Below are 19,729 nucleotides of genomic sequence, written 5' to 3'. Positions count from 1 at the left end.
ATGAGAAGAGACGACTCCCTGGAAAAGACCCTGATGCTGGGAAAGATGGAGGGCACAAGGAGAAGGGGACGACAGAGGACGAGATGGTTGGATAGTGTTCTCGAAGCTACCAGCATGAGTTTGACCAAAATGCGGGAGGCAGTGGAAGACAGGAGTGCCTGGCATGCTCTGGTCCATGGGGTCACAAAGAGTCGGACACGAATAAACGACTGAACAACAACAAGAACATAAATCAATACCAATTCATTTTTCTTTTGACACAGCTTCCAGGTTCTCGCCCAGGGTCCAAACTCTCAGACTCTCCGAGAGCCTTGCTAGGATGGTTGTATATTTATTATTGAGTGACTGACTGCATTTACAGCGTGCCTTTTTCTACAAGGATTGCATGCTTCTCCCCTTCTTCTCCGTTAATCCCCACAGCAACCCTGTGAGGTGGGTTAGACCCAGAGAAGGCAGTGCCTGGCCCCCAAAGGTCACACCCACTGAGCTTCACAGCCAAGCAGGGATTGGAACCCTGGTCTCTCCCAGGCCCTGGGCCGATATTCTAACCACTACATCATTGGCTCCCATATCACAGCTAGGAACCCTTAGATTCAAGGTGCATTTGGGGGGGAGGGAAGAGGAGAGAAAAACGAAGAGGGTCTCTGTACGCACTTTGGTATAGTTTTCACCTGCACCAAGACACAAATAAAATTTCTCTCTCGCACCTCCAAGCGAGGGCAAGCTCCACTCTGCTTGCTGGGTGGCCAAATGCTTTAAGGTGCTAAGCGCTCGGGAGAGGCTCAGAGAATAGGGCTATCATACCTCTGGGTTTTCCTGTGCTCATCCAGGAATCGGGCAGCAAAATGGCGTGTGTGCCCATTTTTGCTGAATCGGCAAAATGTCCAGGGAAAGTGGGGAGATTTTTATTTATTTTTTTAAAAATCATTTAAAAAATCCAATAAAAGCCCTAAAATGAATTTTTGGAGGAGAGCTCAACAACTCTGTCCAGATATTCACTTTGGGGAATATGACAACCCTACCAGAGAAGCTACTTTTACATTACGAGGCACTGTACATATTAATTAAATGAAATGCATTTTTAAAACAAAGCTCCCGGAGCCACGTATTTAATGAACCCTCGTCTCTGTTCAGCCTCTGAGTAAGGATCAGGTTTGTTTTCTTCTCACGGCAAGTTTCAGGACAAGCCTTAAACATGCTTGCAGGATGGCAAGAGCCAGTTACCAGCATTGCCGAAAGCCGTATTCTTAAAACACAGAATTATAACATTTCTCAATTATATACTGACTTGGGGGGACACCGCAGCTTAAATTTTGGCACGTGGCGCGGACCGGGGGGGGGGGGTCACCAAAGACTCAATAGCCAAATACATGAAACCAACAGGGTGAAGCAAGTTCCCAGTGACTTTTCTGCATCCAGCATAATTTTACTTCGAAAAGGTCATCGACTTTCCCCCAACAAACAAGTCAGTTGCCATTTTGCCATGGAAGGGGCATATTAATGCGTTAATTTGTAATAATGACTGGGGGGGATACACAAATACAGGAAGTGGAACTTGACAAAAGGCCCCGTAAGGAAGAGAGGATGAAAGGCTGGAGAGAGGGAAATGCTAAGAGCAATCTGTGAAATATTCATCACACACACACACACACACACACACACACACACACACACGTACGAGGGTGAAAAACCTAGACTCATATTAAATTCTGAAATGCAGGTCTCTCTATTCAGGAACTGTCAGTCTGTTGGAAACACAGGGCCATTCGGATCCATGCATCTGAATGCATTAATCTCCCAACTGCTTCTCGACAAACATGAGATTCTTTTGAACTCGGATGACAAGGCAGGGGTATTTTAACATATTCATTCCTAGAGGCTTTCTGGAGGATAATACCCAAAGTTTGGCACTGATAGTCAAAGCAAAGACATCAAATGCTTGATTTCCACCCCAACCCCCAACTCCCCTTTTGCAGGGGGAGGGAATCAAGTTTCCTTCCCTTCAAAAATGTCCTGAGCGTTTTGCATTTCTGCAAGCATATATATAAACCCATGGCCCTTTTCCGTCTCAATGCATCACCGTTCTCATATACTACATAAAGAAGTTCCATCGCTTCGTGATTTCATGCTGCAATTCTAACCTGGCTGGGCAAAGCCAGGTCCACTCAACTGACCTGCCAACTGGAAATACTGACTTGTTTGCTTGCTAATTTTGATCTGTGATCATCAAAATATTATCAGCCCTCTTAGACACCAGCAATCACCTGCTAGGTATTCTTTTGGCTGGACACAGCCTTCCCCAGCCCTTCCCCGCTGCAATGTAACCATCCCACAGATCCACAAATCCTTCTAGACATATAAGGTGCATCCTGGCAGCGGCTAATTTCTGTCTGGAAACGAAGTCTGGCTGGCATCTGGGTGGGGGCAAGTAGCCTCGATGCCAGCCCAGTTTCGGTTGTAAAGAGGAACCAGGCCTGCTCATCAGGATCAAGATACTGGAGAACCAGTGGTGGTGAGAAGAGTTAAATGATAATTCTAGGGTGCTAGTGTTCTTTGAAATGCAGATGGGACACAGTGGCCCAGGGGCTGTACACACTGGCCTAAAGCAGAGAGGGAAGGAGATTAGCAGGCAAACACACAGATTTCATGACCCACTCCTCAAAGAGAAAGAGAAGCCTTTTGAGAAGGGGGGCCCAGCAAAAGGATCCCTGCACACATGGAACAAGGAAAGCCTTTGGGGCTGTTGACAGAGGCTGGAGCTTTGTATCCCAAGTCACTATTTTTCAGAGGCAATGAACAACTTGCAGCCAGAAGAGGTCATAAGACACAATAAAAGATCCACAGGATTGGGTATTGTGTGTGTGTGTTGAGAGCTGTACCTCGTTGGTTGGGCACCAGACTTTCTTGTACACCTCGGCCACTGGGAGGTCAAGGCTGATGATCTTGTTGTTCACCAAGAGCTGAAAGAAAGAAAACATGAAAACAGCAACTCACTATGGGTAAAATGCATACTGGCGGTCCTTCCGACATAACTTTTGAAGTGTACTCATTGCCTAGACATCTGGAACATTTGAGGGCCCATTGCTCAGTGGAAGAGCACATGCTTGGGATGCAGAAGGTCCCAGTTCAAACCTGGCAGCTCCAGTCTAAAAAGGATCAGTGGACACACAAAGTGGGGAGCATCAGGTCCAGAAGCTGAATGAGGCCTTTCAGCTCTTATGCGGCCCTCTGATCTCCCTGGCAACATCTGGAGGGCTCCTCATCCGTGCTCTGCCCCCTCCGCAACGATCCTCACCTCCATCCCACTGTCGTCCTCCAGCAGAGCCACCAAGTCGCAGTCCTGGCAGATCTTGTTCTTGATGTCCCTCATCAGGGGCCCAATGCCAGGCTCGTTGCTGCTGTAGGGGTTGCCAGGCATCCGCCCCTGGAGGAAGTCTTCCTGCTGCGGGTCCTTCTCCAGGGTGACAAAGAACTCCGTCACCTCGTTCTCCTCCTGAAACAATGGCAATGGGTGTGAAATGAGCCCGTGTCTCCTGCCCTGAAACTTAGCTGGTCCCTTCTGCACAGCTGGCAGTGGACAAAATGCAAAGTAGGGCAAGGGATAGCATGGCCCAAACTCTGTGCCTAAAGGAAGGGCCTAAGTATTGAAACCCACAGGAGAGGCTGCCCGTTGTATCTCTGTTTGACTTACCATTCTGGCCCTGCCTCCTTCCTCAGCACAGTTCCTGTGGAGTGCATTGGGTGGGAATTGATCATTCTATAGGTGCAGGTGTGGGCTACAGGGCAGAATTACTCTGGGATCTGTCTGCCTGTTGCACCTCTGCACGAGCCATTGCCTTTTAGACATTTTCCAAAAATAAAGCCTCCTATTTATATTGGGAGGCAGGGAATTTAAGTTTCCACTGCAGGAATATTGTGCATCAGCTCTCTGGAGTTAGGGAAACATATAGCTGTCAACTTTCAGATTTGAAAATAAGGGATCAGCAGCCTCAAAAATAAGGGATCAGCAGCCTCACCTGTCCCGGGGACAGTCTATGGGATATCTAACAATCCGGGATAGCAGTGGGAAGCAGCAGGAAACGGCACTGGAATAAGGGAATTTCCCGCAAAAAAGGGGAAGGCTGACAGCTATGGAAACAGACTATCCTGGCTACCATACGCAAATCTACATTTCTAAAAACTGCATCATTGTCTATTGCAGTTGTGCCAATATCGCCATTGTGTGTTTCGCTACTGTGGCAGCGGGAGGCTCCCAGCCACATCCATGCGCCACCAAAAAAATGTAGGGTAGATGTTTGCGTAGCTGGGGGAGGCACCCCTGGGATTTTGGCTGGGTCCAGCTGTCCCTCCTTAACGACTAGAAACAGATCAGCTCCCCTACCGGATAGATAATGCTGCAGAGCCTCTCAAAAATGAAGACGGGTGTCCGGTAGTCAACGAGGCTGTAACGCTTGGCCGTTTCAATGCACACTGCCATGAAGGCCTTCGTTTCAGATTCTGTGCCTGCAGAGAAAAGCGATGGAGTCAAGTCTCACGGGGGCTTCCTGAATCATCTCCTTAGTGTAAATCCATGCACTGTTAATCTTGAGGCTGGATTACTGCAATGGGCTGGGTGTGGGGCTGCTCTTGGTTCAGAAGCTCCAGTTGGTGCAGAATGCGGCAGCCAGACTGCTGGTGGGGAATCTGGCTTACAGCATGTGATGCCCTTGTTAAATCATCTGCACTGGCTGCTCACCCAGGTTCAGGGTCTTTGTATTAATTGACAAAGCCCTTATATCCCACCTCAGTCACTGAGATTATTTGCAGGAGCATCACTGGCCATTCCCTGAGTTGGCAAGGCTCACTTCATAGCAACAAGAACAGAGCCTTTAGGGTCCATCAGCCCTGTCCTGTGGAATGCTCTGCCACTGGAGATTCAGCTTCTGTGCTGACCTTTAAACATCTGCTGAAAACTTTTCTATTGCACCAGGTCTATGAAGGCAATGCAGAATACCTCTTTACATGGCTTCTGATTTTTCAGCTTTTATGCACAATTGTTTTAAAGCCCTCTGATGTTTTTCATGAATACGCACAAATATTTTTATAAAACCAAAACGAAATGAAAAACACAACCCAAAAAGCCTCTGGTCCCAGGAGTTTCGCAAGCTCCCCACCCCACCGGCGCTCTCCCCACCTGTTGTCATGTCCTCCAGCATCTCCAGCAGCATGTCCTGGGTCTCGTCGATCAGCTTGGTCCGCTGCACCACCAACTTCCTCAGGCACAGGTAGCCGTTCAGCACGGTCCCCACCAGGCGGCTCTTGAAGTGTCGTTTGATGGACTCGACCTCCACAAAGGAGGAAAGGAGGCCTGGAGGAGCAAGGAATTAAGGCTCAGTTTACAAAGTGGGGACGCCGAGAAGAGAGAGAGAGAGAGAATGGGACAAAAGTCCAGCACACACAGAAATGGCACGTCAAGTCAAGAAAGGAGGTGATGGGAGGAGGAGCAACAAACATCACCTGTGATGCTCTTCAAAGCGTATCCCTGCTGCAGGTCAGTGCTGAGCGTGGCCTCCTCCAGGGCAAGTAGACGGGCAATTTCCTAAAAAGCAGAGAGGCACAGGTTATGAAGGTACCATGTGTGTGGGAGTGTGTGTGTATCATTCTTACTATTGACACTGGATTATTAACCACTTTTTAAACCACTATTGCAAGGTGATTCACATATAAAATGATGAGAAACAACAAAGACTTAAACGACAAGAAGTGGACACTCATAGTAAAATACCCGTTTATTGATTCAGCTGGGAAAGCCTGTCAGAACAAAAATGTATTCTATTATTTCTGGAAAGGGTGTATAGATTGGGGGGGGTGTTGTCTCTCGGCAGGGATGATGTTCCACAGAACAGGGGCAGCCACACTAAAAGCCCTGCTCCGAATTACGACGCTGTGGGCTTCTGAGATCTTTGGAACTTGCAGGAGAAACTCTCCTACAGACTGCAAGGATCCGATGGATGTATAAGAGATAAGGTGATCTCTTAAGGAACTGGTCCTGAGCTACAGAGGGCCTTAAATGTTAGTGCCAACACCTTGAACCTGGCCCAGAAGCAGATTGGCAGCCAGCGCAAATCCTGAAAGCAAGGTGTTAGATGCTGATGGTAATTTTAGTCACTGGAGGGAGGAAGGGAAGGGAACTGACACAGGTCACTTGTGTAACAGAGCACAGCTTAGACCAGCAAGTGCCAAATGCCCCGTTCAAACCCCACACCTGTCGTGAATGCACTGGGCAGATGAAAACTGCTTCCCCTCCCACCTCTCAGTTCTCAGACTTCTTGGCAACAAGCTCCAGCTAGAAAACCTTTCTTTACCTTTGTAATGAGGTTTCCAACGTAAGGCAGGACCCCCCTGGCTGCCAGGTAGACCTTCCAGCGGGCAGGCTTGATGAGTTTCTGGTAGAGTGCCAGGTACTCTGCTGCACATTCCCCAGCCATGCTCAACTCATCCAGGTAACTAAGAGAAAGGCAGAGAAAACACTGGCGAGTTGGAAATATAAAAAAGAGAACAGACTTCTTTGTAAACAGAGAAGCAAAACACTGATACAAAATTGAGTGGAAATTATTTAACTGGCAGTGGGGAGATCTTTGGACCTGCAGGGCTTCTCAAATCCTTAGAGCATGAGACTCTTAATCTCAGCGTTGTGGGTTCAAGCCCTGCTTTGAGTCAAATATCCCTGCATGGTAGGTGGTTGGACTAGATGGCCCTCAGGGCCTCTTTCCAACTCTATAATTCTATGATCCCATGGTCCCCCAAGTGGGATGCGGGTGGTGCTGTGGGTTAAACCACAGAGCCTAGGGCTTGCCGATCAGAAGGTCGGCGGTTCGAATCCCCGCAACGGGGTGAGCTCCCGTTGCTTGGTCCCTGCTCCTGCCAACCTAGCAGTTCAAAAGCATGTCAAAGTGCAAGTAGATAAATAGGTACCACTCTGGTGGGAAGGTAAATGGTGTTTCCGTGCGCTGCTCTGGTTCGCCAGAAGCGGCTTAGTCATGCTGGCCACATGACCCGGAAGCTGTACACCGGCTCCCTCGGCCAATAAAGCGAGATGAGCGCCGCAATCCCAGAGTCATCCGCGACTGGACCTAATGGTCAGGGGTCCCTTTACCTTTACGGTCCCCCAAGAAGAGGGAGCTTGCACCACTGTACCTGGTGAGCAGGTCGAGGACTTGCTGCTTCCGACTGGGGATGGTGGCCAGAGCTTCAACGATGGTGCAGGCAGCCTGCCGGGCAGCCTGGGTTGCAGGTGTGAACAAGACCTACCGGGGAGAGGAAAATTGGGGCATTTGTGAGACTCATCTCATGCAGGGTTGAGACATCTGGCTGCAATGACCCACATTTGGCCCCAGAGCCTGAGGTTGCCCCACCCCAGTGTACATGGAACACCTGGAAAAACCATTTGGGTTTCTCTATTTTAAGAGTGCATACCCTACATTTCACCACCTGGGTCTGAAGGCAGCTTACGATGACCCAAGACACCCATGAGATAAAAAGCCTACATCTAGTGCAGAGGAACGTCACGCCATTCCCGAGGGACAGATGCGAAACAGCTCTGATCAGATGGCAATTTTAAATTTGGAGGTTTATGTATAATATGTTGGTATGGGAAACTGTCGTGTAACAGGCCAATGGCCGTAATAAAGATCAATCCAATCTGATCAGATGGCGCAAGCTAGAGCCTTTGGGGAGGGTTTCCATACCTGCCGCAGCCAATTGTTGTGTCCCAGCTTGAGATCCAGGGGGCAGGTCCTCTTCCCTCGCCTGCTCATGAACTGCTTCCACTTCCAGGTGTACTTTTCAGTCAGGTAAAGGTGGCGAAGCTCCGTCCTGCTGGGCGACTTTCCATTGGCGTCGAGGCCTAAAGCGAGGGCGAGGATTCGAGCGGAGGTTAGCGGAGGTGTCCCCTAACCAGGTACCAAGAGCTACCTCTGTTACTCAGGGACAGGGCAAGAACTTCACTTTCCCGAGGGCTGGGAACTTTCCACGGGGATGGCCTCTCAGGTTCGTAAATGCAGCGTGAGGGTGTAGGAACCTATCTCAAACTGAAGTTCCGTTGTGAAGGAAATTAGTCTGCATTAAGCAGCAGCAGGTGTGGGGAATTTTATGGTCCTCCAGTTGTTGCTGAACTGCAACTCCCATCATCCCTGGCCACAGGCCATGCTTTCTGGGGCTGATGGGAGTTGTTGTTTGGTAACATCTGGAGGGCCAAATGCTCCCAACGCCTAAGGAGCAGAACAAGTTGTTGGGACTTTCCATCCCACCTTTAGTTGCAGGCTTGGGATTGTTATGTGTCACATATCTGTTTACATTCCAGCACAGTTTGCTGGCGTAAGCGGAAATTCCGCTGTGTTGCTTTTGCTTTGACTCTCCCTCCGAGGAGACGGCAAGAAGAGACGACATGTTTCTTTGTCTTGATTTAAGTTTAATAAATTTGTAGCTCATAGTATGTATTCACAAGCCTCAGCCTTTTCTGTTGTGCAGTTTACACTGCTAAGTATAGTGTGCCCAAGTTTGGGAGGCTTGGGTCACTAATTTATGTCGGAGCCAGAGGTCGATGGATCTTCGCAGCGGCACGGCTGGAAGGAGAAGATCCAGCTGGGGGCTAGCCAGCTGGCTTTTGACCCCCGGAAGCCGACACAAATATGTCCATAAAAGGGCAGCGAACAAAGTGAGGGGCCTAAAAGTAGTGGGCTTTCTGCATTAGTGGGGGGGGGGGTTTCCACCTAGAAGATCTTGGACCTTTTTTTGCAATGTTATGTTCCTTTGAGTGCAAAGGGCAGAAAAGTCTGATCTCTCTCTCTCTCTCTCTCTCTCTCTCTCTCTCACACACACACACACACACACACACTCTTACTTCTACAGGGCACAGTACGTACCTCTGGCAGGGAGACATTTCTTCCAAGCTTCATACGAAGCTTTGGGGTCCCTCTTGAGCCAGAGTTGGGCCTGAGCGTGGATTTCATTGCTGTAGGGCTTGACGGTGGTCAAGGAGTCCACAGGGGTGTCCTAAAGAAGAACAAGGAAAGGCTGTGACAGCCTGAAGCAGAACCAGTCACCTACAGGCCAGATATTCAGAGAACCTCCTGCATCTAGAGTGGGGTTATCCCCATGTAAAGTAGGACTTTGCACCAGTGTGTTGATACAGATGCTTTCATCACAAAAGCTCGGTGTTTCGCATGCAGAAGGTCCCAGGTTCCACCCCTGGCATCTCCAGGTGGGGCTAAAACAGACCCTGCCTGAAACCCTAGCGCAACCTTTCTGAACCTGTGGTCCCCAGATGTTGTTGAACTACAACTCCCATCACCCCTAGCTAGCAAGGCCAGAGCTCAGGTATGATGGGAGTTGTAGTCCAACATCATCTGGGGACCCACAGGTTCAGAACCGCTGCCCTAGAGAGACACTGCCAGCCATCACAGCTTTTACTAAGCTAGACAGACCAATGGCCTGACTCTGTGTAAGGCTGTTTCCTACTGAGCGGTGCCTGAAGCACAGGATAATTAAATTACTAATGGGTTTTAGCAACTGCTTCATACGTACATGCAGTGCAGAACCAAAGTGAAATTTGACCAGATTTTATATTTTGGTGTTATGCCAAGTCCGTCTATCTTGCCCAGTACCAGCTGGGGGGGGGGGCATCCCATGTTATCCTCACAACACCCCTGTGAGGTAGGCTAGGCTGTGAGAAGCAGCGACTGGGCCAAGGCCCCCCAGTGAACCTCATGTGGCCAAGTGGGGTGATTTAAACCTGGGTCTCCCAGGTTCTAGTCTGACACCCTATCAATACACCACACTAGTTCTCTGGAAATTCTAGGGACTAAACCTGGGTTACCTCCTTTCCCACAAAGCATGTGCTCTTCCACTAAGCTACAGGAAGATTTCCTTCCGAGTCCTTTTTAAAGAAGCATATACCCCACCCTATTGCAAAAACAAACAACAACACCCCCTACCCAATAATCAAGTTGGCTTACAGAATAAAATGGAGCAAATAATATAGAAAACACACACCAAAATCAGTTAAATAACAAACACAGTGATTCATAAAAGCTGTGCTCAAAACACCTTGGAGTCTTCTGGTTCCCCAATTCTGCCACCCCTACATGCTCCTATACATCCAAAATCAGAAAATATGTACAAAAGTTTTCCCCACGAGTCTCCCCAAGCACATTCTGCCTAGGAGGATTTGCTCAAGTGGAAACAGGATTCCAGCGATGAACCAGACGGCTCAAGAGTCCCAAAAAGGGCTGCAGGGGGAAGGCTACCTTGTTCTTCTTGCTGGTTGGAGCCGGGGGCTTGATCAGCTTCTGCAGGATGCGCAGACACATGAGAGTGATGTTCTCCACCACCACCGGCGTCTTGATGTTCACGGCCATCAGGAAGAGACTGAGAGCTGGAGGGGGAGCCAAGCGGGAGGGGGAGAAGCAAAGGCATCACAGAAGGCAGCACCAAACAGCAAGGCAAGGATATAGACACATTCTCAAACGCCCACCAGCTATGGGGTAAACCATGGGTTGACAAACTAAGGCCTAGGGTGAGCCTGTGACCTGGAGTCAGGAACTAAAGTATTAACCATCACAGAAGAATGGCCAGGATGCCCATGTAATGCAATCAGTGACCATTATTGGGTATCCTGGCAGGCAGGATTTCTTCTGGAGACTGCCTCCTTCTGTGATGTACGTATGATGTTTTGGGGGATGGTCTTGGGCTACAGGGTGGGCAATTTCAAAAATCTATATAAGGGCTTGCGCACCATTGTTTAGGGTTCTCTTCCCTCCTGCGTGTGGTGAGTGGGGACCTTGTTGCAACAGTTCCTTGAATAAAGATCAGGCTTACTAGCTGCTTTGCTTCTCAATATATGCTTCTCATAAGGAAGCTGTGCCTGGAGGAAGAACTGTGAGGGGAGAGCATCAGGCAAGGCCTCTTTCCAACTGCTTTGCCCCACCCTTCTGTCTCTGCTTCTCATTTTGTATTGTATTATGTTGTGCACTGTGGCTTGCTGTTATTTTATTGATTGGAGTTTAGAAATCACTTATTGTAGCTGTTAAGAGTGGATTTCTGATTAATCTTGAAATGTTGATATTTAAGATTATTCTATATTATTTTAATGAATGTTGAACGTTATTTTATTTGCATATTTTATGTTGTGCTGTGCACATTGTCTTATTTACATGATGTTAGCTGCTCTGAGCCCGGCTTTGGCCGAAGAGGGCGGGATACAAATATTATATTATATTATATTATATTATATTATATTATATTATATTATATTATATTATATTATATTATATTATATTATATTATATTATATTATATTATATTATATTATATATTATATTATATTATATTATATTATATTATATTATACCTCAGGTTACATACGCTTCAGGTTACACTCTCTGCTAACCCAGAAATAGTGTTTCAGGTTAAGAACTTTGCTTCAGGATGAGAATAGAAATCGCGCAGCGGCGGTGTGGCGGCAGCGGGAGGCCCCATTAGCTAAAGTGGTGCTTCAGGTTAAGAACAGTTTCAGGTTAAGAACAGACCTCCGGAACGAATTAAGTACTTAACCCGAGGTACCACTGTATTATGATTATGGTTGGCCTCTGTTGTCTTTTCCTACCGACAGGGAACCCACTTAAGGGAATACCGCATAGAACACCATTTATTGCACACACTCCACATCTTGCTTGCCAAATGCAGAGACTCACCACAGCGCAGCCTCAGCTCCCAGCAGCTATCTTCTTTGGAGATGGAGTCCGTCAGCAGCAGCATCTCATACTGAAGGCTGCTGGCCTGCAGATGAGGGAGAAAGAGTAAGGCAGGGCTGAGAGGCGGGCCAGACGAGAATACCACTTTGCCCCGTCCCACTTTGGTTCTCTCCTCTCCCACAAAAGAAATTCGGCAGAACTTGAAAACAAGGATTGGCGCAAAGAGGAACCACAGACTGGCAGAATCTGAGACCAGGGAGAAGAGTTGGTAGAAGAAGATTGGAAGAAATTTAAAGACTATCTACAGAAATATTGTAAAATTAAGGAATGTTAGAAGGATGTTGGAATGAAGTTATGTGGTTTTAGAAGTAATGTTATAAAGGAGTATTTAAAGATGGATTATTAACAGGTGAGAATGTAAAGTTATAATATATTAAGATAAATTATTAAGATAAAAGCAAAAATGGAAAGGATTTGCTGAAATAACTAAATGAACTAGAATACAAAAAAGGGAGGTGTGAGGAGGTCAGGGAAACAAGTAATTGAAAGTTAAGATATGGAAAGGTTGATTTGTTTTTAACTGTGTTTACTTTTTTGTATTTTGTATTTTTTGTTTCTTTTTCTTTTCTTTTTCTTTTTATTCATGTAACTTTTTTGAAACTTTAATAAATATTATTTTAAAAAAACAAAAACAAAGAGGAACCACAGAACTGTGGAGCTGGAAGGGACGCAAAGGATCGTCCAGTCCAACCCCCTGCAATGTAGGAATCACAGCTAAGAGATCTCAAGTTGCAACCGAGGACTTCAGGAACATTTCTTAATGTGAGCGCAGGCGAGGTATACAAGAGCGCTGAGCTATTATTGGGCAGTAGATGCAGCTGGCTTTTAATCTCTGCTTGGCCCTGGAGCTCTTGTCAGCCTTGCCTACCCCGCAAGGTTGTTCTGAGGATAATAAGAGGGCTGGGCTGTGTACATGTGCAACCCTAAATTACTAGGGTTGTTACACCCATTGAAATACATGGGTCCAAGTTAGTCCTGTCCATGAATTTCAACGGGCCAGCTCTGGAGAGGAGTGACATTGGATACAACCCTTCTTATAATAAATAATAATAATAATAAATTTTTATTTATACCCTGCCCTTCCCGGTTCAAAAACCAGGCTCAGGGCGGCTAACAACAAATTTAAAACACCTAAAAACGCTTAATTATAAAACCAGCATAAAATACAGTATAAAAACATGAATAACAATAAAAATCAAAATTCAAAAATCAATTAGATAATCCCCAGGGCTAGCTGGCTGAATTGGTCCTACTTGGGCCAGCGAGGAGGCCAGGGGACAATTAGCTGTGGGGTCATAAAAGGGGGGGGGAGGAGGAAAGAGAAGGGAAGGGAAATAAAAGATCAGGCTGAATTCAAATTAAAGGCAAGGCAGAATAGCTCTGTCTTACAGGCCCGACGGAAGGAGGTTAAATCCTGAAGGGCCCTAGTCTCATGGGACAGAGCATTCCACCAGGTCAGAGCCATCACTGAAAAGGCCCTGGCCCTGGTGGAGGATAGTCTGACTTTCTTAGGGCCCGGGACCTCTAAACTATAGTTATTCATGGACCTTAAGGTCCTCTGCGGGGCATACCAAGAGAGGCAGTCCCGTAGATAGCAAGGAGCGGCAAGGTAAGAAAAGAAATGTTGCAATCAAGTTCACTGGATGTTTTTAAATAGAGGTTGGGTGGCCATCTGACAGGGATTCTTCGGCTGCGATTCCTGCATTGCAGAGCAGGGGGTTGGATTCGGTGACCCCTGAGAGTCCCTTCCAACTCTACAATTCTATGATAACCAATTTGGATGCAGCCAGGGAGGGACGGAAGGCAAGACCAATACCCAAAGCCCCAACCCCCTCCTCACCAGGTCAGGGTTCGCCCAGTGACCCTTCAGAGCCGCAGACACCTTGCTGATGATGAGGTCGTTCATCTGCTGGGTGGCTTCCGGATTGTCCCTTGTTTTCAAGACGGGCACAGAATAAAAAGAAAAGACAGAGTTAAAAAGCTCCACGCTGAGCCGACTCCCTCAACACGTCGTCAAGACCTCCCTGTACTGTCTGGCTCATGCAAAAGTTGTAGCAGGTCTGCTTAGCCTGCACTTCCAAGGTGGAACTCGCGTCTCGAATTCCTTGTTTAGGTCAGGCAGCTGGGAGTGCTTTGGCGCTCGGACAGGCTGCAGAGGGACCTTGCAAAGGGCCGAGGGTCAATAGGAGTTGTTGGTTTCCTCGTTTCCATAGGAAAGGACACACCTAAGTAGCTGGCTGTGTAAGCTAAAAACCCCACTTATTTTGACAGGTGTCTGTGTCAACATTACATGCGTGTCTGTGTGCTTGTGTATATACTATGAAATCCAATGCTAGTTCACTAAAGGAAGTGTGTGGGGTCCAATCCATAAGAAAAATAACCAAGGAACTTGAGCAACACTCCCCCCCCCCAACATTATGAAGAAAGGCATATATATTTTAGTTCTACTAACAGAACTACCAAAATTAAGGAACGTTACTAACTGGTCCATTCATTTCAGTGGGCCTACTCTTGTTCAGGACTTAGTTGGAGACAACCCATGAATCCTGCCTGATAAATTGGGGCACCTCTTTAACTATCTGACTTTTAGAAGACATCTGAAGGCTGCCCCGTTTAGGGAAGTTTTTAATGTTTTATTGTGTTTTTAATATTCTGTTGGGAGCTGCCCAGAGTGGCTGGAGAAACCGAGCCAGATGAGTGGGGTATAAATAATAAATATTCTTATTATTTGATCAAAAAGTATTTTATTTTAAAAAAAGTTGACATAGGTTGAAGTGGGAGACCCAGTTGTATTTTTTTAAAAAATCAATACGTTTTAAAAGCCCAAAGCTTCCCCCCCCCCTTCAGGACATTCAAAAAGGCCACCAACGCTCCTCTGTACCTGGTGAGGAGGCACATGAGCTGCCGGACTTCTTCCCGCATGGTGGCCGCGCCACGGCGCAGGTTGTAGTCAAACAGCTCCCGGATGAGCCCTTGGGAGACGAGGATGTGGCGGATGGCGGCGTTGGTGGCCAGGGCGCGGAGCAGCGTGATGCAGTGTTCGGTGACCGCCGAGGCGCAGCCGTAGCACTTGGTGGAGGAGGTGTGGCCGCAGCCCAAGACGGAGAGCGCCCGGTACTGGCTGGCAGTGAAAGTGGGCTGCACGGCAGAGCAGGAGGACTTGCTGGCCGCTTCTCTCTGCTGCAGGTCGTACTCCAGGAGCTCCTTCCTGGAGGCGAAGACTTTCTGTGGGTGGACAAAGGAGGGGAGGGTAAGAGGGAGGACAGGGGGAACCGGCCCCCCTGCCTTTGTTGCTGATCAGCGGTAGACTGGCTAGACAGGCACCTATCTTTTCCTTTTCCCCTTTTATTTCGTAAAATTTCTACACCTCTAAATGGTTTACAAAAAAGAATAAAACAATGAAATCATCAGTAAAAAGGACTTAAATGTAAAGGGACCCCTGACCATTAGGTCCAGTCGTGGCCGACTCTGGGGTTGGGGCTCTCATCTCGCTTTATTGGCCAAGGGAGCCGGCGTACAGCTTCTGGGTCATGTGGCCAGCAGGACTAAGCCGCTTCTGGCGAACCAGAGCAGCGCACGGAAACGCCGTTTACCTTCCCGCAGGAGCGGTACCTATTTATCTACTTGCACTTTGACGTGCTTTCGAACTGCTAGGTTGGCAGGAGCAGGGACCGAACAACAGGAGCTCACCCCGTAGCAGGGATTTGAACCGCCGACCTTCTGATCGGAAAGTCCTAGGCTCTGTGGTTTAACCCACAGCGCCACCCGTGTCCCAAAAAGGAATTAGGGCGAGATAATTAGAATAAATGATTAAGCTAAAAACCAGAGTAAAGTACATACTTTAAGCATCTTGATAGGCGTTTCCATAAACAAAGATATTTTTAGCAAGCACTGAAAAGAGTACCATGAAGGCACCTGCCTGATATCAATAGGTAGGGAGTTCCAAAGTGCGGGTGCTGCCACATGGAAATATTGGTTTCTTACCATTGCGAACAGGTATGGTGTGGCGCCTGTTAACAGTGCCAGTTCTGCAGATCAAAGTGGCTGAGTGGGAGAATACGGGCAAGCTTGAAGTTCAGACCTTTTCCCTAGCTAAGTCTGCCCCAAAATTATACTTATGGAAGACTATGCTGCTGCCACAACAGGCCCCCTAGTGGCCACATTAGTTACTTGACAGAAAGAACACTGCATGCCAAGCTAGATAAGAAATGCAAGGTTTTGTTTTTGTTTTTAAAAAGCAACTCCAAAAAGGCCACCTTTTATATAGGGGGAAAAACCTTCAGGAAGGGTCAACTATGAGCAGAAAAGGGGCAGACTGGGAAGCAGCATTCCCTTGCATGCTCAAAAAACCTTCCCTTTGGAATCTCCACTTCTACGGGGGAAAATTAGTGTTAAAAGTACTAATATGTGTCTAAGCTCTAGTTCATTTTTTACTTGATTCAACAGTATTTATATACCGCTTAATAGTCTAAATGGTTCGCATAAAAGCATACAAAAAATTACCAATAGAAGCAAGTTAGCCTAAAAGAAATTCTGAAACAAAACTAAACAGTTAGAAAATGCACATTATAAAATAAAACGACACTCTAAAATATGTATCCAGTATACATGTCTGGGTAGGCTGGCTTATATAAGCAGATGCCAAAAGCAGTATAGCAAAGGCACTTTGTGTGGTTATCAATGGGCAGGGAGTTCCAACTGTGCAGGTGCTGTCACACCAATTGAATTCCTTGCAAGTGTAGAATGAATACTGTACAAAAGTGATGAAAGTGCCAGTTCTGCAGATCGTAGTGTGGCTAAGTGAGCACAGGTGGGGCGTGAGCGATCCTTCAAGGAAGGTAGTCCCAAACCTGGCACTAAGATGGCCTCTGCCAGATTGGGCTGTTCCAAACCGGAAGACAGACCAGTTAACGGCACCTCACAGGAGAGGAGAGCCCATCTTGGGGGCGTGGCGCCTCTGTTTTCAATGGTGGTTTCCCAGACACAGATTGACCTGACTCATATGCTGGCACTGCCAGCAGCACGGAAGTTATTTACCTGGATGATCTTGGAGAGCTCGTCGAAAGAGTTTTTGCAGTCTCCGCAATACTCCTGGGCCAGCTGCAGGATGTACCTGTTGACGCTGGCCGAGGTGGAGCTGATTCCTCCGCTCCCGCCGGCGTCATCCTGAAAACGCCACAAGAGGGAGGGATTTCAAAACCGGTTGTGACGGAGGAAGGAAACGGCGAAGGAATGGTGGGAGAAAGCAGCACTCCCACGACTGAACTGGCCAGGCAATGTTCCACAATCACACCCCTGCCATGCCTGCGCGCATTTAGAGATTTCCCCACAGAGCAATGGCAAATAAAAGCACTGGAAGGAGGAAGGGAGGGACGGAGGGAGAGAGGGAGAGAGAGAGGGAGAGATCTCCTTATGTGGAGATCAGATGACCTTGGGATTACAAATTTGATCCAGGTGGAAGTTGGAGCTTTGGGGACATTTGGATTTGAAAGGAGAATGAAACAAGATTTGGAATACCCCATAGGCCTTACTTTTAAATACGGAGGTTTGGCTGGAAGGAATGTGGATGCTGTTGGGTTGGAGCTTCCCCGAGATTTGGTTTTTAATACTAAGGATTATCAAAAAGATTGGCAGAGGGACATGAGAGAGACTTAAGAGCCTCTGATGTAAGATCTCCGGGCTGAGGGCTTCTTGAGATCGATGGACATATGTATGGGACTGAAACCGGGAAGCGGGTATGGGTGGAATGGAAATTGGGAACTCAAAGGGCATATAATATAATTTGCCTTTTTGTTTTGTATGAGAGTTGGGAAACTCGTGGTAGGGAATCTTTGTCGACCTTAGAGAAATGTCTTAAGAATAAGTATTGATATATAGGTTTGGATGAGAGTTAAGATCGGATAAAGTAAAAGTGGTTTTAAAAATAGAATAAACTAAATTATTTAAATGAAAATAAGGTTGGAAGGATTTGCAGAAATAACGATTTGAACTAGAATACAAAAATGGGAGGTGTCAGGAGGTCAAGGAAATAAGTAAAGGAAGTAAGTTATGCAAAGGTTTAATATGCTTTTTTTTTCTTTTTTTCTTCAAGTGAATGTATTTTCTTTTTTGCTGTTGATGTATTTTTCTTTTTTGTATTTTTCTTTTTTGTATTTTTCTTTTTGTAATTCTTAAACTTTGAATAAATATTAATTTTAAAAAAAAGAGAAAGAGGGAAGATGAATACCTGTGGCTTTTCGGGCGCTGCCTCGTTCACTTTGCAAAGGAGGTTTTCCAGCTGCGGCCTGTGGCCCATGAGCTGGTGGTACACCCGGTCCGCCTTGTCCAGAAGGCTGTTGATGTTGGTTACCGCCTTCAAATCAAGACATGGGATTTATGTTATAATTTCTGACTAGGGTAGCTCAGAGGGCATGCATGCGTGTAAGCGTTTGTGCGCCTGACCTTTTTCCTGTCCTCCTCATTCTCGATTGGATCCACTGCGCAGCAGGGCTTTGCATACAGCATGAAGTCAAAGCGAGCGTACTTGCAGAACCCGCAGGCGTTGCAGAGGAAGGGGTCCTTCTCGTCATAATTGATGGACCTGGGAAGGAAGGGCAGAAAAGGCGAGTTGGCAGGGCTTTTGACGAGACAGAAACTCAACCGCTGGTCCACGACAGGCTCACTTCCTCACCAGGTGAGGATGGGCCTGCAAAGGGAGGATATTCAGGCAGGAGGGGTGCTGGTGCAGTTTTGGGGTGGGGAGAGAAAACTGCAGCTCAGTGTCTAAGTGAAAGTGAGTTTCGCACACAGAAGACATGCTTCTGAGCCCTGCATCGCATCCGAATCCTTGAGGAATTTTACACACCTGCACTTGTGGCACTGGTAGACGTTCTCCCCGCAGTTCCCGCATACCCCGGGGTTGGCCGGGACGGAAGCACTGCACCGGGGGCACTGGAGTGTCTCTGTAGATGCCTGGTAGTTCTCATAGAAGTCTGCAAACTCAATCATGAGGTTGGAAGCCACAATGGGCAGCGGCAGGTCGATCTTGACCTCCGTCTGCCCTGGGGTGAGCTGGACCTTCTTAGCCTTATGCCAGCGGGCTGGCCTACAAAAGTGGGAGGAGGGAATAAAGCAAGTGAACGAGCAAGAGGGGGGCAAGAGGGGGGGAGAAGGAAGAGGAAAATCATTTAAAGCAGTGGTTCCCAAACTTTTCATTTGTTCACTGCCCCCCCCCCCCCCCCGGTTTCCATAAATTCGCCCTCAGTTCCTCCTGCCCTTCCCTATAAAAAAGTGTTAGTCATAAGAGTGGTTCACATGACCCAAAAAGGAAGGTAAGAGCACCGGTTTCAGGTTACACATGCTTCAGGTTACAGACTCCGCTAAGCCAGAAATAGTACCTTGGGTTAAGAACTTTGCTTCAGGATAAGAACAGAAATCGTGCTCCGGGGGCAGCGGGAGGCCCCATTAGCTAAAGTGGTGCTTCAGGTTAAGAATAGTTTCAGGTTAAGAACGGACCTCCAGAACGAATTAAGTACTTAACCTGAGGTACCACTGTACTTAATTCGTTCTGGAGGTCTGTTCTTAACCTGAAGCACCACTTTAGCTAATGGGGCCTCCCGCTGCTACAGCGCCGCCGGAGCACGATTTCTGTTCTCATCCTGAAGCAAAGTTCTTAACTCGAGGTACTATTTCTGGGTCAGCGGAGTCTGTAACCTGAAGCGTCTGTAACCCGAGGTACCACTGTAGTTGTACATTTATTCAAAATCCAATCAAAACTATTTAGCTTTGTTAATTCAACAAAATGGATTAACTTGATCCACGGATACCAGCTTTCAAAGCCCGGTGGTCCTCTGCACATTCGGCGCCCCCCACCCCACCCCAGGTGATGTCACTACCTGCCCCCCAGGGAGCGCCACCACCCACTTTGGGAGCGACTGATTTAAAGGAAGGCAAGTAGG

General features: G+C 47.4%; 1 protein-coding gene and 1 long non-coding RNA gene across 2 annotated transcripts in view; one reads left to right on the top strand and one right to left on the bottom strand.

Moving 5' to 3' along the window:
* The window catches only part of UBR4 (ubiquitin protein ligase E3 component n-recognin 4), a 144,811-nt gene that overhangs the window by 21,853 nt on the left and 103,229 nt on the right, over window positions 1-19,729 (bottom strand). Inside the window, exons 75-91 of the mRNA XM_081871457.1 lie at window positions 18,637-18,876; window positions 18,234-18,372; window positions 18,019-18,144; window positions 16,830-16,958; window positions 14,674-15,017; window positions 13,633-13,723; window positions 11,733-11,817; window positions 10,287-10,414; window positions 8,904-9,033; window positions 7,728-7,885; window positions 7,177-7,286; window positions 6,345-6,486; window positions 5,497-5,578; window positions 5,174-5,347; window positions 4,382-4,503; window positions 3,296-3,493; window positions 2,880-2,960 (exon numbers count right to left, since the gene is read on the bottom strand). Coding sequence (XP_081727583.1) covers window positions 2,880-2,960; window positions 3,296-3,493; window positions 4,382-4,503; window positions 5,174-5,347; window positions 5,497-5,578; window positions 6,345-6,486; window positions 7,177-7,286; window positions 7,728-7,885; window positions 8,904-9,033; window positions 10,287-10,414; window positions 11,733-11,817; window positions 13,633-13,723; window positions 14,674-15,017; window positions 16,830-16,958; window positions 18,019-18,144; window positions 18,234-18,372; window positions 18,637-18,876 — 2,479 coding nt within the window. The remainder of the gene's footprint in view (window positions 1-2,879; window positions 2,961-3,295; window positions 3,494-4,381; window positions 4,504-5,173; window positions 5,348-5,496; window positions 5,579-6,344; window positions 6,487-7,176; window positions 7,287-7,727; window positions 7,886-8,903; window positions 9,034-10,286; window positions 10,415-11,732; window positions 11,818-13,632; window positions 13,724-14,673; window positions 15,018-16,829; window positions 16,959-18,018; window positions 18,145-18,233; window positions 18,373-18,636; window positions 18,877-19,729) is intronic.
* LOC309347039 overlaps window positions 1-19,729 on the top strand; it is a 123,249-nt gene that overhangs the window by 46,671 nt on the left and 56,849 nt on the right. The gene's annotated exons all lie outside the window — the stretch shown is intronic.

Source organism: Podarcis erhardii (genome assembly GCF_964252035.2).
Source record: "Podarcis erhardii genome assembly, chromosome: 7".
Classification (NCBI taxonomy): Eukaryota; Metazoa; Chordata; class Lepidosauria; order Squamata; family Lacertidae; genus Podarcis; species Podarcis erhardii.
This window is presented reverse-complemented; position numbering and strand designations above follow the sequence as displayed.